The 16313-nt window shown below is 29.5% G+C and overlaps 1 protein-coding gene across 2 annotated transcripts in view; it reads right to left on the bottom strand.

Moving 5' to 3' along the window:
* Positions 1-16313, bottom strand: part of LOC123293570 (protein spinster) — a 94605-nt gene that overhangs the window by 15288 nt on the left and 63004 nt on the right. The window contains exons 2-6 of one of the 2 annotated variants that reach the window (XM_044874435.1): positions 4398-4594; positions 3912-4063; positions 3635-3838; positions 3421-3555; positions 2485-2746 (exon numbers count right to left, since the gene is read on the bottom strand). In XM_044874435.1, the coding sequence (XP_044730370.1) occupies positions 2485-2746; positions 3421-3555; positions 3635-3838; positions 3912-4063; positions 4398-4594 (950 nt within the window). Of the gene's footprint in view, positions 1-2185; positions 2448-2484; positions 2747-3420; positions 3556-3634; positions 3839-3911; positions 4064-4397; positions 4595-16313 lie in introns of both variants that reach the window. The other variant, XM_044874434.1, reaches the window with a different exon arrangement.

Raw genomic sequence — 16313 nt, 5'->3', positions numbered from 1 at the left:
GGGAGTATAATGCAAAATTTACATAGCTGTACATAAATGAAACTTTTCACACCGTGAAACTTTTCAGTAACGATATAGTAATGTTTAATTTATCTTGTATATCTTAATCTGCTTAATTTCGACATAACAAAATCATTCGTTATAAATGATTTAAAATATTCAATAAAATTGAAGAAAAACACAAAAAATTATTCGGTTCTCGTGTGAATCTCCTCTGAAATAAACAGATGATTGATTACATTCACAAATAGTCAATTGATAACAGTCAATAACCTTATAATTTAAAATAAATTTTTAAAATTCGCTTTTATAAATTAATTAATTTTATAGAAATTGTATATTTTGAATGTAAAAGAAAACATGCAAATTATATAATTGCAGTAAATAAATAAGCACCATTGTTCCGACACCACCGTCCACAATAACCCAAACAAAAATTAACATTGAAAAATTTAAATTTCTTATTAACTGTAACTGGAATATTGTTTTTCTTAAAATATAAAAAGAAGGATAGGGTCATTTTATTTGATACAACAGTATATGCTTTATAAACCACTAATTTTAACTTTTGGAATTTAAGGAAACTTATATTGCATTCAGGAAAGGAATATTTGATAGCTACATCATGCCACAGAATAAAAAACTGCTATCCTTCCTGTAAATTTGAAAAAATGATTCTTTTAAGACAGCAGTTCATCCATCAAAGCGATTCAAAAGGCTCTGACAAGATCATCGATTTTCTGAGGCTGTTACATATCTTTATTTATTATTTTGATTCAGAATAATTCAACATAAAAATATGGATAATTTTTGTTGTTGCTAGCTACAAAAGGACACCATATAGAATCCTTATGGAAAATGGTCTTTGATCAAAGTCTCAATGGAAAAAAAGTTCAAAAGTTTTTAGTTTTCGAAATATTTTACCTGGAATATTCTATATAAAGTGTTGAAAATGTACTACGAAATTTTGTCACCAGTAGAGTGACGTGCGATTAATTGTTCGAAGTCAAAGTTCATGAAATGGGTTTTTTATTTTATTTTTGCAAATATCACAAAAATCAATGACTTTTCGACAATAAATATGTTCAGTAATAAACTATATCCTGAGCGACATACCTTGGTAACGAATTCTGTTAAAATTCGATCAAATTAAATGAAAAGTAAAATTAAAGTTTTTGAAATCTAGATTAGTTTTTGGATATAAAATCCTGAAAATAAAAATTTGGTAATTATTTACTACAGCGCCCTCGACAAATACACCAAATAGACAGCACACATTATATTCAATTCTTTTATGGCATTCTAATCTTGAATCAAGGAAAAGAAATTAAAAAACTTTGCCAATAATTTTGACAAAAAAGTGGTTGCCGACAATTTTGATAGAAGAAAATGATCTCAACCCAAACAAGGACAAAAAATTCAATCAACCTAGTTCCATTCAAACTTTATACATCATTCAAAAAAATAATAAGACATTAGAGTCGCACACAATGATTCTGTAGTAAATTACCATTTTTTTATTTTTACTCTTTGATACTTCATGACCCTTCACAGCACTTTATGTCTAAAAAAATTATTCTTTTAGGAAAAATCTTTGATCTTTTAAGTGTAGAAAATTATCTCCGCAAAATTTATGAATGGGCAGTTTGGAGAATTGCTACAAGTAAGTTAAGTAATAAAGAAAGTTGAGTGCAGGCAAGAAGAATCAGTTAAATTTCACTTCATTACGAGCTCATGGTCTATTTATTTATTACTGAAAAGTTTTTGAAATATTTGCGAAAAATATTATTGCATGAACTTTCTCTCCGGACAATCAATTCCTCGCAACTTGAATTAATGGACAGCTTTCACTGAATATTTTCCGATATATCTAAAATTTCTGCTGTAAGAAGTTGTTTCAAACTAAAAGATTTGTTTATTCTCTTAAATTATCTGTTTTTCTAATTTCGATCATTAGGAAAGTTTAAAAATTAGTGATTTACAAAATATACATACATTTGCTATAGTTGTAAAAAAAAAAAAACACATAAATTTGAAAAAAAGGATGAATTAAAAACCATAACCGCAAGTACAAAAATAAAATTCTAAAGCAAGCACTACTGAACGTGTATTTGTAACATTGGAAACAAGGAAAACAAAAACTTTAAACTGATTTAAAGTTTTGTGCAATGTTTTAGTTTCTTACCAATAGAATATCTGCAACTAACGACCAATTCAAATTCAATGACAACTCAGCAAAGAAAATCAAGATTAAACTTATTGTTGTATTAAATCTAACCATAAAAAGGCTAGCCAATAAGAAGGGCGCAGATATAAATAAACCAAAGCCACAAATTATTGCATCAATACGGGGGTATTTCGCTTTAAACGTTGTACCAAGTATTGATCCTAATGGTACACCGAGAATACCCGCAATCATTGTTATTATTCCAAATTGTAAGGACACACTGAAACAAATGGGAATAAAATATTTTTTAAAATTACCAATAAAATGTCTGCTACAATTGACCAGGTAAAATTTAATGTAAACTGCGCTATAAATATGAATATATAAGAAAAAAATGAAGATGCTGATATTGTAATTAATGCCAGAAAAACCATTGGCGCAGAAAATATCAATGACCATCCACATACTAATGGATCGCAACCTTGACGTGTTAATCGCAAACGCTGTGCTATTGCAGCGCCAGTTGGTACCCCTAATAAACCGGCAAGCATTGATATTATTCCAAATTTGAAAGATACACTGTGGAAAAATTTATCAATATGTTAAGTTGAATCATTCAAATTTATAAAGACAGTCGTAATAGAACAGATTTAGAAGCGTTAACATTAGAAATTACGTTTTTTCAAACTATCTAGCATCTTTTATTAATAACAGGTTTTTACTTATTCGCTTCCATATCTGCTTTACTATATAGTGATAAACAATACTGTTATTATACATTTAAACGCATACTACCGTTGTAATATGTTCAATTTCCCTCCAGGTAATAACTGACAATAATGGTGTATTCCTGATTTTTCCAACAATTTCTTTTTTTTTTGTAAAACAACTATACTTACAGCAATGACGCCAGTATGAAAAAAAAATTAGTATCGTACTAATGTGTGTAAAATCGACTACTCAAAGGACACTTTTAATCTCAAGGACACCTCAATGCTTTCCAAGTTAGTAACCTCGTTTTCGATCAAAAACGCAGCAAAATAGATTTCATCTGTTTGGAAGTGAAGATGATAATTGGATAAACGGACAGACTCTTCAAATTTATAATACCGCTTATTAAAGGGAATTACAGATTGGGATGCATGAAATAATTTGACGCAGATTAATAACTTTTGTATATCGATGAAAAATGACGTTGTATTTTTCATTTTAGCTCTGCTTTTAGCTGCTTTAATAGCGTCTCTTTAACTTACTCATTTATCGTCAAATCTTCGTTTCCAGGTTGAAGTGTAAGACCCATGTGAATATATAGTGGACCCCACCAAGATAATGCACCTGCTACAAATGCAACACATGTAAATCCGGCACTTGAGAAAACAAAAGTTCGGCTAAAAACAATAAAACATAAGCATAAATATAAGATTTCCATGAAAAATTACATATGATTAAAATTTCTTTGATTATTACTTTTTACAAAGTGCTTTGATATCTGTAAACCATGAAGTTACACGTAGTTCACTTGCACCTTCAGATTCTCCACGTTCAGGTTCTTTTAATACAAATATTATTAAAACTGCAGCTGTTATGCCGAGGACAGGAGTCACACGAAGTGCATATTGCCATTGGCCTGCAAGACGAGCAGTTTCTGAGCCAACAATATATCCCAGGCCACTGGAATGATAATTTGAAAATTAAATTGCTTTGAAAAAAATTAATCATTTATCAATATTCAAAAAATACCGACCTTCCAACTGGAATTGCGAAATAAAAGAGTGCCAACATTTTTGAGCGTACACTATGTACATACATATCACTTATGATTGTGGGTGCAATTGTTGAGTAACTAGCTTCTCCAATACCCACCATGGCTCGAAATAGCATGAAAAAGCGAAAATCCTGAAATTAAAAAAAAAATTTTGAATTAATAATTTAGTTTAAATGTTTTGGAGTAATCGATTGCCCTGTTTCCCATCTTCTTGATCCGGGCTTAGAAAATAGATAAAATTTGTATTAAATTGTTATCGAATTCTCGTATGATTACAACTATTAAATTAATAAAAATTTGATCGAAGAATATTATTATTTATTTTAATTATTCATAACTGATGCTATTGGATGGTAACAAAGTTTTTGGGTCTTAGGAAGCAGTGGAGGAATAAATGTCGTACAAAAATTTGTATATTTTTATGAAATACCACTTAAAAGTTCTAAAACAACTTAGATAAATTACCTGCATAAATGATCCCACAAGTGTCGTTAAACTCCACAAAATCACACCGATTGCCATTATCCATCTTCTGCTATATCTATCTCCAAGATATCCAAATATTGGTGCGAATATCATATAACTTATTACAAATGCTGTTTGTATAAGACCCACATCATCGTTTTGTATGTGGAAATATGATTGAATGTCCGTTAAAATGCCTGAAAATGAAAAAAAGTTGTATTAATTTTTGAAATTTACGATATTTTGAATAAAAAAGTTTTTGGCGAAAGGAACTGTGAATTTGAGTAAAAAATCTCCTAAAATATTTGTTTTTGTAAAAGTGGGTTATCATATATTCAAAAACAAAAATGCTCGGGATAAATCATATTTGGGCACGATGATGATCCAAATGTAAGCGTTTTTGAAGTATGGGCGTTGGAACATTAATAATTCTGAAGCAATATGTGTTTTTAAACAATATTCATTGAACATTTTGTATGGGTAATGGAGTGTTTAGCATTAAAGTTTATACGTATAGGAAGTCCGATGTTTTCTCTTATGTTTATGATCTTAGATTTAAAAACTCTTTGATGTGATACATTTAGTGAAGCATCTTGTATGTGTTATCACTTACTTAAGTTTAATAAAAGTTGATTTATTAAATAAAATTAATTTATATATTTATAATTGAATAATACCTACTCTAAAATGAATTAGGTTTTATAGTGGGAACTCATCAACAACTCTATTTATTGTAATTTCATTCCAACACGTTTCGCTTTTAAGTCAAGTTTATTGTACACATATAAAGCAAAGCCATAACATATATTTACACTCACATTCGAATAAAGTCTATATAAGAGTGAATGTTTTTAATCTTTGACCTTTCATTGTGATATAATAAAAAGTAAAATAATAATAATGTGCATTATGTACAGTAGCTTTAACTTAACTCCAACATTCTTAGAAAGGGTTTATCCATGTTATTTAAAAATTGTTTTTTTTTTGCAGTAAAGCTCTGCTCGATTGACGCAGGAAGTGGAAAGAATCCACTTTCCGATTGAAATTGAGATCAGAATTTGATCAAAATCATGTTTTTTTTTACCATTATTCAAACATGCCTCCGAACAAATTTTTAGATCTAATTTCTAAAAGAGATGTATATTTTGTGTAGATGTAAGAGATGAATATCATCAGCCTTGGATTTTGTATTCAATTCTTGTTCGCTTCGTCTAATCCATAACGAGTAAGAATATCGTAATAAATTCTAATCAAAAACCGTAACATGGCTTTTTCCGAGAATATTGCCAGTCTTAGTTTAGGTTATCGGACTAACTAAATTCTTATAAGTAATGTAACACTATTGAATTCGTCGAAAAATTTTATCAGATAAGTATACGAGAATATTTTCTAAATCTTCTAAAAGTTTCGATCTAGTCCGTTAGATTCCGAGGTTGACCACTTTTTTTGACCAAGATGATGATCGAGTTAACTACATACTTAGAATGCACATAAAAATTGAATTTTTACAATTTAAAATTCAAATTCCATTTATTGAAAAATGAAATATGTATTTATTACAAAATTATTTATTTATATTTGCAAAAATGAAAAAAATTTCCAAGGATATTTTTTTTTCTAAAACTCAAATGGTATGGTTGTCATACTGTGAAATTCTTTTACTTTTTCTAGAACTAATAAACTTTTCTGTTTTTTAAAATCGATATATTTTTTAATTTTCTGAGATCGATGAAAATTTATTGTTATATATTCAGTTTATTTCAAATTTTATATAATCGTCCAAAACGTTGAGGGTTTATCGTTCAACGTTACTTTGTTGTTTTGAAAAACTAAATTTTACACCTAGCTTTTGATTATTATGAAAAAAATATTTTCGATATTATTTTACCAACATGGTAGTTCGAGTAAATATTCCTCCAAGTATTAGTACTTGGAAATGATTTTTACTCATGGCTCAGAAAGTTCAATAATCCAACTGTAAATATCCTTCTGAAATTTGGCTACATATTGATTGAACTACTATAAAGCATTTACTATTTGAATGCAATGAGAAGAATTTTATAAATTTTTTACTTCCATAATTGCATTATAATACATGGATGGCTCTGTTTGGATTTTATATGCACGTGTGTCATGTATTGTCAAGGGTATTAATATATCTGTAACGGAAATTAAGAGCACATGTGTTTTAATGGATGATATTGTTCTAATGGAGTATAAAGTATTTGTAGAAGCACATTTCTATACATATTTATTGTGACAAACACTTACTACTGTTGAAACATTTAAAAAATGTTTACTATGTTAGTTAGAGCGGCCGCTGTCGGTCATACATTTCAAATTTTAAATCTTTAAGGGTTTCAATATTAGATTCGGCTTCGGAAGATAATAAAAATTTATGCTTATTTACACTTAAAAGATTTTATCTCCTCACATGAATTCATGAGAAAATATGAAAGTGAAAATTTTAAAGATGTGGCGCCCATATAGCTTTATGGCTAACACGACCCATTTAGAGTCACGACAAACCCTTGAGTCACAGAGTTAACGCCATCATAGGGTGAACACCAATTCAATTCCAATTCCATTAGGGTGAACCCCAATTCAATCGCAGGGTGAACGCGCGGGACAAAAACTTGTAGACTGGTGCGTTCCTGTTTTTTATTCATAAGTTTTAGTTGCTTATGGGTCAAATTGTACAGGGTTCAAATTTAAACATTCAAATTTACATAAATTTCATTCTTAAAGTTATTCTGGTCGGACAACTATCGAGATGACAGCCAACGTCCAGTTTTTAAAAGCCCCTTACGTCTATACTATTACAGTATATTAACGTCCGCATATAATTTTAATCTAATCAATGTTATCTTGTACAATAATAATACTATTTACTATGCTAGTTACTCGTGCTTATAGTAATGTATCAGATTTTAAAACTAATAGGCATAATAGTTAAATGTTTAATACAATTTACAAATATACAAATCTGTTTTTCACTAATCATGTTATGGGCTGCCAGACATTGACACCAAATTTCTAGCTATTTATTACAAGTATGGTGACGTTTAATAAGACGAATTTTTGTAATTTTTGAAACGAATATGAGCAGACGGTCAAAAACGCTGATCGTCGGGAGGATGATTAACAAAATTTTTTTCGTGCTGGATTTTACTTTTTACTGACTAACTTCGTTTTTAACTAATTATTCTCATTTTCCTTTCAATAAACACGTAATTCGGCCTTCTAAGGTTACCGATTTTGAAATTTTGTCTCTAAGCCTACCGATTGTAAGCTATTTCGTTAGCCATATAAAATATATGAAGTAAAAAGAGTTTGTATTTACGTTCTTATGTATAAAACAAAGAGGAAATGTGTACTGTGTGTTATGATTACGTGTTACTGTGTGTGATTGGTATTGTATGTGTACAACTTCAAGTGATGAGTCTGATCGGCTGGGTTCATGTATACACACGTACATTTGTTTTATACATACGAACGTCCGTAAGAACTCTTCTTACTTCATATAATATAAATGGTTTACAAATTGTGTAATCAGTACGTAATGGGTGGCGCAAAATTGAACAGGTACTGAACCTAAGCGATAATTATTAAACTGATACTTACATTTACCTTTTGACGTCATGAAAATGTTATTTTTAAGGAAGTATTTTAGTTCCTTATTAAAGCGTATAATATTTTTAGTAGATGACAAATATTCATTTGTATTGTTTTCAATTGCATTGTTAAGAAAACATAAATTCTCTGGTGTGATAGATAACGTTCACATGGGGCTGTTGAACTTGTTACCAATGGTTTCAAACATATTATATTAATGCAAAACATCTCAAGAGAGAAATAAATGTACCGAGAATATTCTCAATGTAAAATCGTAAACGAAACACATTTGTTTACCCTGTATATTATGAAATATATATCAAGGTATACTACTAATTTTAATTCTAAGTTTGTAACGCTTAGAAATATTGATGAATGATGATACGAACAATATTTTGCTATGGGTGAAAAATGTGGGCAAATTTGTATTAGAAAACGTGATTGCTTGGTCCAATCTACTTCAAATTTTGCATAAGTATTCTTTAACGGAATTGATGGAAGACGTATTACGCATTTTATTGCTTAACGGGGTTAAAAAGGGGTAGAAATTAGCGCGGATAAGTGATGGCAAATGATATAACGCAATAGTCTTTGTATATAAAATTGCAGTTTCCCAGCGAAGCGGGTGGATTAATTGCTAATCTTTTATATCAGTTTATAGGAATCAGAAAATACCCAATCGATGGGGCATGGCCGATGGAATTATTGATGGAAGAGAGATAGAGTGTACGGTTGATCTCAGAGACAAGTGATATAATTTTTTCATTGGCGTAATATGCCTTATTTTTTTGAAGTAACGCCCTCAAAATAAACAGACTTTAATAAAGACCAGTAGCGAAGCTCGCTTTGGAGGGGCCCTGTATCAAAATTAGTTGTGGGGCCCAAATAATGGGTAAAGATTTCTCACAAAAGAAACTAAAATGCATGCATTAAATTAAAATAAATATTTATTTATTATCACTTCCTCCTAGAAATTGAAATAGCCTTTTTTCGGTAAATTAATTTATTAAATCATCTATAGCTGAAGTCTTCAGTTTTTTTTAAATTTCTGCATCTATAGACAATAGTGACAAGTCTGATAGCATTTTTTTGCTTACATACGCTAGGGGCTTCTGTAGCCCGGGGGCCCCGTATCATTGGTACGGCTGATACGGCGGTAGCTACGCCCCTGATAAAGACACAATCCATGATTTCTTGTTTACAGATTTAATAGTATTTATTATTCGCATAACATGTTAACATAATTATTATTGTACAAATTCTAAATTAGTAACTGATATGTAATGTTATGTGTGGTTGCTTACACGACGCTCAACGTACGTTCATCCTATTCACATTGATCATTTTTACGTATCATACGATTTTTAATCAACCAATCGGCGACTAGCACAACAGACACTCCGTCACCTTCACTGAACACTGTTTTTTCCACTATTATTCAATTTAATGTGCCAAATTAATAGATATAAAAATAGTTACCTGTAAACTTATACGTATTATTATTTCATTTATTAATTACACGAATGGAGTATAATTAATAAATGGATTGTATGTTATTTAAACAAGTAGTAATGTGTTATTTACTAAACAGTATTTGCATTTAAAGGTTTTTAGGACAAATTAGTTTTTTAGCATGAGTTTTGGTTATTTATAAATAATGAATAATGATATCCTCATTAAATTATTTACGGAAGTGAATAATGTATTTTGAATATTCAATTTTGGTAGTTTGTTTCGAATGTTGAAATTCTGAAATGCTATCATTGTATGGCGCCAAATTTTTTTATGCATAGCTGATGTAAAACCATGAACAATTTAAAAAAATACATCAGTATTGGGGCTATTCATTAATTATGTAAGCATAATTTTGGCGATTTTTGACAGATAAAATCAATAGTTTTAAAAAAACAAAAAAAAACGCCTTTTCTTTCAAAATTTTAAAAAACCCGCCAAAAAAGATCGTTCCAGGTCTTCATGGTCACGTAGTGTGTACCTCAAAAAAGCTTATTACCAAATAGGAGGACTGAACTATAAGATCACGTGGATAAAAAAAACAATTCTACAGCTTTTTTAACGAAACGATATGGCAACACTGATCAAGTACAAAATTGGAATTCCAGACAAATTCATGAAATATCAATGCATTTAAAATTCTTTGATACAACAATTGCTATCATCCTGCTAATTTCACAAGAGTGGAGGCATGGGACACATCTGGTACAGACTACACTACCATGTATATTATGTCTACATCAGTTTATAAGTTTTATGCTAAGTCATGTATATATGCTACTATACAATGCACCCTTTAAGGCAATAAATCGCTTAACAATAGACAATTCTCAATAAAGATGTCGTCAAAATAATTTAAGAAAAACAATAAATCTCTATTACGGAATAAATAAGGGTTTTATAAATAAGGAAGATGACTGACAATATTAAAAATATAAAATAATGTACAAAATTTTGTGTGGGTTGTTTGTTATTTTATGAGACGCCTGACTGTCTGATTTTGTAGCACACACAAGTAGTTAAACCTAATGCACTGATTTAAATAAATTTATCACAAATTGTTTTAAAAATGATGAATGAAGTTTAAATTAAAAGTTTGCATGCTAATAACCACATATATACAGTCAAACCTGGGTAAGTGCGATCTGGATAAGTGAGAGTAACGGCCAGGATCCGTCATTTTAAGCTCCCAAAACCTCTATTAGCGAGAAACAGAAACCTCTGTAAGAGAGAGTCGTTTTTCCCTCATGGACCTCCGTAAATGAGACTGCTACTTATCTATTTCTCTATAAGCGACAGTCAAGCTTTATTTATTTATATCAGGGCTTCTTAAACTTTTGTAATTCACGACCCCATTTATGATTGCGAGTTTCTTGACGACCCCATACAAATATAAAAGAAAAATAAATTAATATTTTTTGATGATTTATTTATTAGGTAGCAATATACATATGAAAATATATAAGTTTAGAATTCGTTTTGAAACATACAAAAATCTAAAATTAAAAATTGCACCAAAAATTATAAAATTGTATTTATTATAGTTTCAAAAATAAAAGTGGATTCTGACCGTCTTAAGATAAAAATTTAAGTTAAAAATTTAATGAGATAGATGTGCCTGTTTTTTATTGCATAACAAATCAAATCTTGGTGAAATGTTAGAAACTGCTGGACGTAAGACCTCTTCAACATTTTTTATCGCTGAACGACATTGGGATTTAATATGTGTTAAAGCTATTTCTTCAGCAATAATACCTAGAAATTTTGTTGATAATTATTCCTCGGGATTATTTCGGCTTTTAGAGATTGATAAAAATAAATTTATATTTTTTATTAATTCCAATAACATTTCATAATTCATAGTAAATGTTATTCAAGTTATTATAATATTCTTAATAGAAATGCAGGTACAAACAATCTTTCCGAACTAGAAGATTTTATGATATATTTATCTACGATAATTGTTATTTTATCTTTATAACAATAATTTTACAAGTTAAAAAACATTTTCTTTTAAATTGTATTTTTACCACTCGCGACCCCAGAATTTTGCTACGCGACCCCAAATGGGGTCGCGACCCATAGTTTAAGAAGCCCTGATTTATATTATTTAGGAGGAATATTTACTACATTCGTACTTGCTTTGACTTATTATTGCTGCGTACCTCTATAAGAGAGAAACGCTACCCATGTACCTGCATTAGCGAGAAACTCGGGTTAGGAAGAAACCTCTACAAGCGAGAATGAGATTGTGCTCTCTTGAACTCTCGCTTATCCAGGTTTGACTGTATATCCTATTCCTATTCCTCAATATTTGGCAAGACGCACTGATGTCGAATTGGATATATTACCCATAATAATGTAAAACTAGACTTGATACCATGACAAAATTTGAAAGTGAAATTAAATTTGATTGAAAAACGAAGAAGTTATCAGCAATCAAAGATTGTATTCAAAGGTTTCCCATCTCCTTTCAACAAAACAAAATTTTATATATCAACTCTATGGTGGTACCCGCGTATGACGTCACTAGTGTGTATCCTCTTCTTTGTTTAATTAGGAATCTTAAACGTTCATATCTAGCATACTAGTAAAGATTTTTAAAAACCAACTTCACTTTTATGCACGGCGACTGAAAATTTTAAACCTGAAGTGGTAAACAAAATTTGGTCCGATCCCGTATTGAAGTTAAAAAATGAATTTTTTGAGCTTGTCCAAATGCTTTAATAATCTTTTGTTGCTTGTTAATAATTCATAACAAAAAAATTTGTTAACTTTTCGAAAATTGAATGTGCAGGTACTTAATAGAAAGAACATAATGTAGAAAGGAAAATACAATTGTGTGATCCATTAAAAATTGATAGAAAATGTAATTTTTTTAAATAAAATATAATTTCATTTTCAATTTACTTGGAATGATGGTTTTGAAATTGGTATGTGTCACTAACAGGAAATTATAATCTTAAAATCATATAAAAAGCAATCTTTTCAAATGGAATAAACTGTGTATATCTATTTTATCCTGTTTACAGCGTGTGTCTGAAACAGAGAAGCATAACACAAGGACACTAAAATAATAATGTTATTAGTACATTATATTTATTAATAATTTCTAGATATGCTATTCTTTAGACCCTTCCTTATAATTGAAAACCAACGGGATTTTCGATTTATTTTATTTTGATTGACAAATTGATGGTAAAAATCTGGGTTGTACAGTTGCAAACTATCGTGCAACCAAAAGTTGCATTTATGTGACGTGAAATACTATAGAATATACAAAATAAGACCAATTTTCATCTTAGAAAAAAATTTGTCAAGCTTTTAAAGCGTATTATTAGAGTATAAAGAATAGTCTAAGAGCTGAGTGGCGTTTTTGAGTACTTATTTGAGGCACATTGAAAATATTAAAGTTGATGTGTGGATGGTGAAATCGACAACCTGGCTGGGAGAATGGGGGGCGTTAGTGACCTATGAAATTTTTAATTTTCAATTTTTCCCATGTCAAAAATTGTTTATGAGGCACTTTGAAACCTACACCATTTTAAAGTCTAATATTCAATCATACGAAATATTATCGCCTGGCATGATTTGATGGGGGCTAAAATGGTCTGGCAGGTGATTTTAATTTGTAATTTTTCCTATGCAAAAAATGTTCTTGAATCACTTTGAAACTTACACCTTACACATCTTAAAGTCTTATATTCAATTAGACGAGTTATCATCGCCTAGCATAATTTGGTGGGGGCTAAAATGGTCTAGCAGGTGATTTTAATTTGCAATTTTTCCTATGCAAAAATGTTTTTGATGCACTTTGAAACTTACACCATTTTAAAGTCTAATATTCAATCATACGAAATATCATCGCCCGGAAGGATACAGGCTCATTAAAATTTTCGACTTTCATTGAAGAGTTCACAATTTCAAATTTCTATATTAATTTTTGCATGTTTAAGTCAAGATTTCTATTTTATTTTCAATAATAAACTGTAACAGTTTGTAGATCTGTGTATGAAAGCAATTATTGTATTTGAATGTTCTGTTGTTATTATTATATACTGACAATTACATATATATCCACTAGATCCCACAAACGGCCAAAGCGTGCATTCGAATCACATTCTCATAATAAAATAACATACACATATATTCCCTTTTTATATAATCCTGTACTGTATGTTTATTATTCCCTAAAAAGCAATATATCCAGCCCTTAAATTACTATTACTATTTAAAACATAATATTTCTGTCACTTTTGCCACAATGAGAGTACAAACATGTATCAAAATCTAAAACCGGTATTTTGTTGGGGCGTTACGGTAAACAATGATTTTAATTTTCATTTTCAGGAATCATCGGAGAAGGTGGTGTTTTAGTTCAGATAATCGCCTAAAACTTTTTATATCCTGTATACATGTAATATATATCAAGGTATATTAAGTTTAGTCTCAGTTTATAACGCCTAAAATATTGATGTTACGAACAAAACTTTCGTATAGGTGTTCATAAAATCACCTAATAAGTCCATTTCCGGTAGCTCGCCGTGGACACGATAACTCAAAAACGAAAACAGATATCAAGCTGAAATTTTTATAGCGTGCTCAGGACGTAAAAAGTGAGGCTGAGTTCGTAAATGAACATCATAGGTCAATGGGGTCTTGGGTCCGTAAAACTCATCCTGTAAGGCATTAGAGATAGAACAAAAGTATAAATGTAAAAAATTTTCCTTATAAAAAAATAAACAACTTTTGTTATGAAACATTTTTTCGTAAATGTCACTGTTTATCTGTGCGGGCGCAAATTAGGACAAAAATTTGGTGTTCATTTTCTTCAAAACTATAAAAGATAGAGAGTTGAAAATTTGAAAATTTGCAGGTTGCTTCAACTAGTTGTCTTGTGAAAAGCAAAAAAGAAAATAGAAATTTAGAAAATACTTTAAGGCGGCCATTCGTTTGAAATTCATATGAATGGTCGCCATAATTATTTCAAAAATAAACAAATTAAATAATTTTATGGTAAAAATGGATAAACTTTAACATTTATACTCTCGTTTTCTTTAGGATGTGGTTTTGTAGTTTTATTTGAAAAAGTTTAATTAATGGCAGACCACCATTTAAAAGACTACCGGATATCTATTTTCAGATATTAAATTTTTATATAATCAAAAATTTTGTTTATGATTTATATACATTTATGAACCATGTTTGTCAAAAGTTAAAAGTGTTTCAATGAATATTTAACATTTTAATTTAAACCTCATATATATTTCATGAATCCATAGACTGACACTATATTATGCATCTATTTTTGGCTGCTTAAAATTGTATTTGTTTTTCATTTCTATATATAAACGATGCACTTTGTATGTAGTCTAGAATAAAATATTTTGATATTTAAATAAGATTTTATAAACCTGGATTTAAATTTACCATAACAGGATAGAGTAAAGCAGTGTGCAATTTTGGAAAAGTTTTAAAACACAAACTCATTAAAACACATTAAAAAACCATCTATAGTTTATATTAGTTAATTATTGTAGTTAATTAATTGATCTAAAGTATCAGGGAGAGAGGAAGAAACTGAATTAGTTGAATTGACCACCAATAGTTGAAGCATTGAAAGAATGGAACTGTTAAAAGTAGTTCAAATTCTGTAGAATGCGAAACTTGGTAGCCTGAAAGGAATGTGTACGCCTGAATGCACTTCATCCTACTTAAGTTGTTTCTTGAAGTCAGTTTATATTTACTTCAATTTTTGGAATTTTTAAACTAAACAACATTTCAAAAAAGAAGCTTTACATCGCCTTTCCCGTTTTTTGAAAAATATTTCATAAGGCTTACTAGTTAAAGCTACCTACAAGTTTTCATATTATTTCTATTTTTTATATTTTTGGAGAAAGTTTTGCCTTAATTTGCCACCTCACGAGAAAACAATTATATTTACAAAAAATTGTTTCAAACAAAGAATGTTAATTTTTTTTAAGGAACATTACTTTTAAAGTTTTATCTCTAACGGTTTAACATAAGCAAAACTCAAAATTTTAACATTACTGCAGTAATGTTAAAATTTTTTTTATCATGATAACCATGTACATTTTTCAAGCATATCTCAAAACTATTAGACAGAACTAATAGATTGGCTTCAATTGTTAAAATTTAATATACTTTCAAAACGATAGCAGCAATTAATGTCAAAAGCTCATATTTTTTAGTTAATTGAAGTGCAAAAATTGGAAAAGGTTCGAGTTTTGAGTATTCACGGATTGCGCAGGTAGCTCAAATTTTTTTTTGCTTGCAAAACGTAGTTTCACACTCTTCTAAGGACTCATTGCGTTTTGCGAGTTTAATGTAAAATTTGACTGTCGTAAATACAATTTATATAATTTTCTCGAATGTTATTCCTATGTATGGTGAAAAAAAAAATAAATTGGAAAAATTGACGGGTTTTCTTTTATAGAATTTTTAAAATCGCACACTTTTCTGTCGCACTTGGAATTATATCATAATTACGCGACGAGAGCATGCGATGCGACAAATAATTTTACCTTAAAGCAATTAATTGAAATCCAAATTTACTAGATTTGAAGAAACAGCATAAGAAAATCTATTAGAATTTCGGTTATGGCATCTGGTAGATACTAAAAAATTTCGTGAAAATAGATATTTTGCCAATTAAGGTTTGGGTAAACATTGAAAAAATCTCTTGAATGACTTTTCTGGATTGAATCAGTTTAAGAGAAATAGGGGAAAAATTAACAGTGGAAAAAGTATGTATTATACCTTTACGAT

The sequence above is a fragment of the Chrysoperla carnea genome, chromosome 2 (assembly GCF_905475395.1).
Source record: "Chrysoperla carnea chromosome 2, inChrCarn1.1, whole genome shotgun sequence".
In the NCBI taxonomy this organism is placed as follows: Eukaryota; Metazoa; Arthropoda; class Insecta; order Neuroptera; family Chrysopidae; genus Chrysoperla; species Chrysoperla carnea.
Note: the sequence above shows the minus strand (reverse complement) of the source record. Positions and strands in the feature narration are given on the sequence as shown.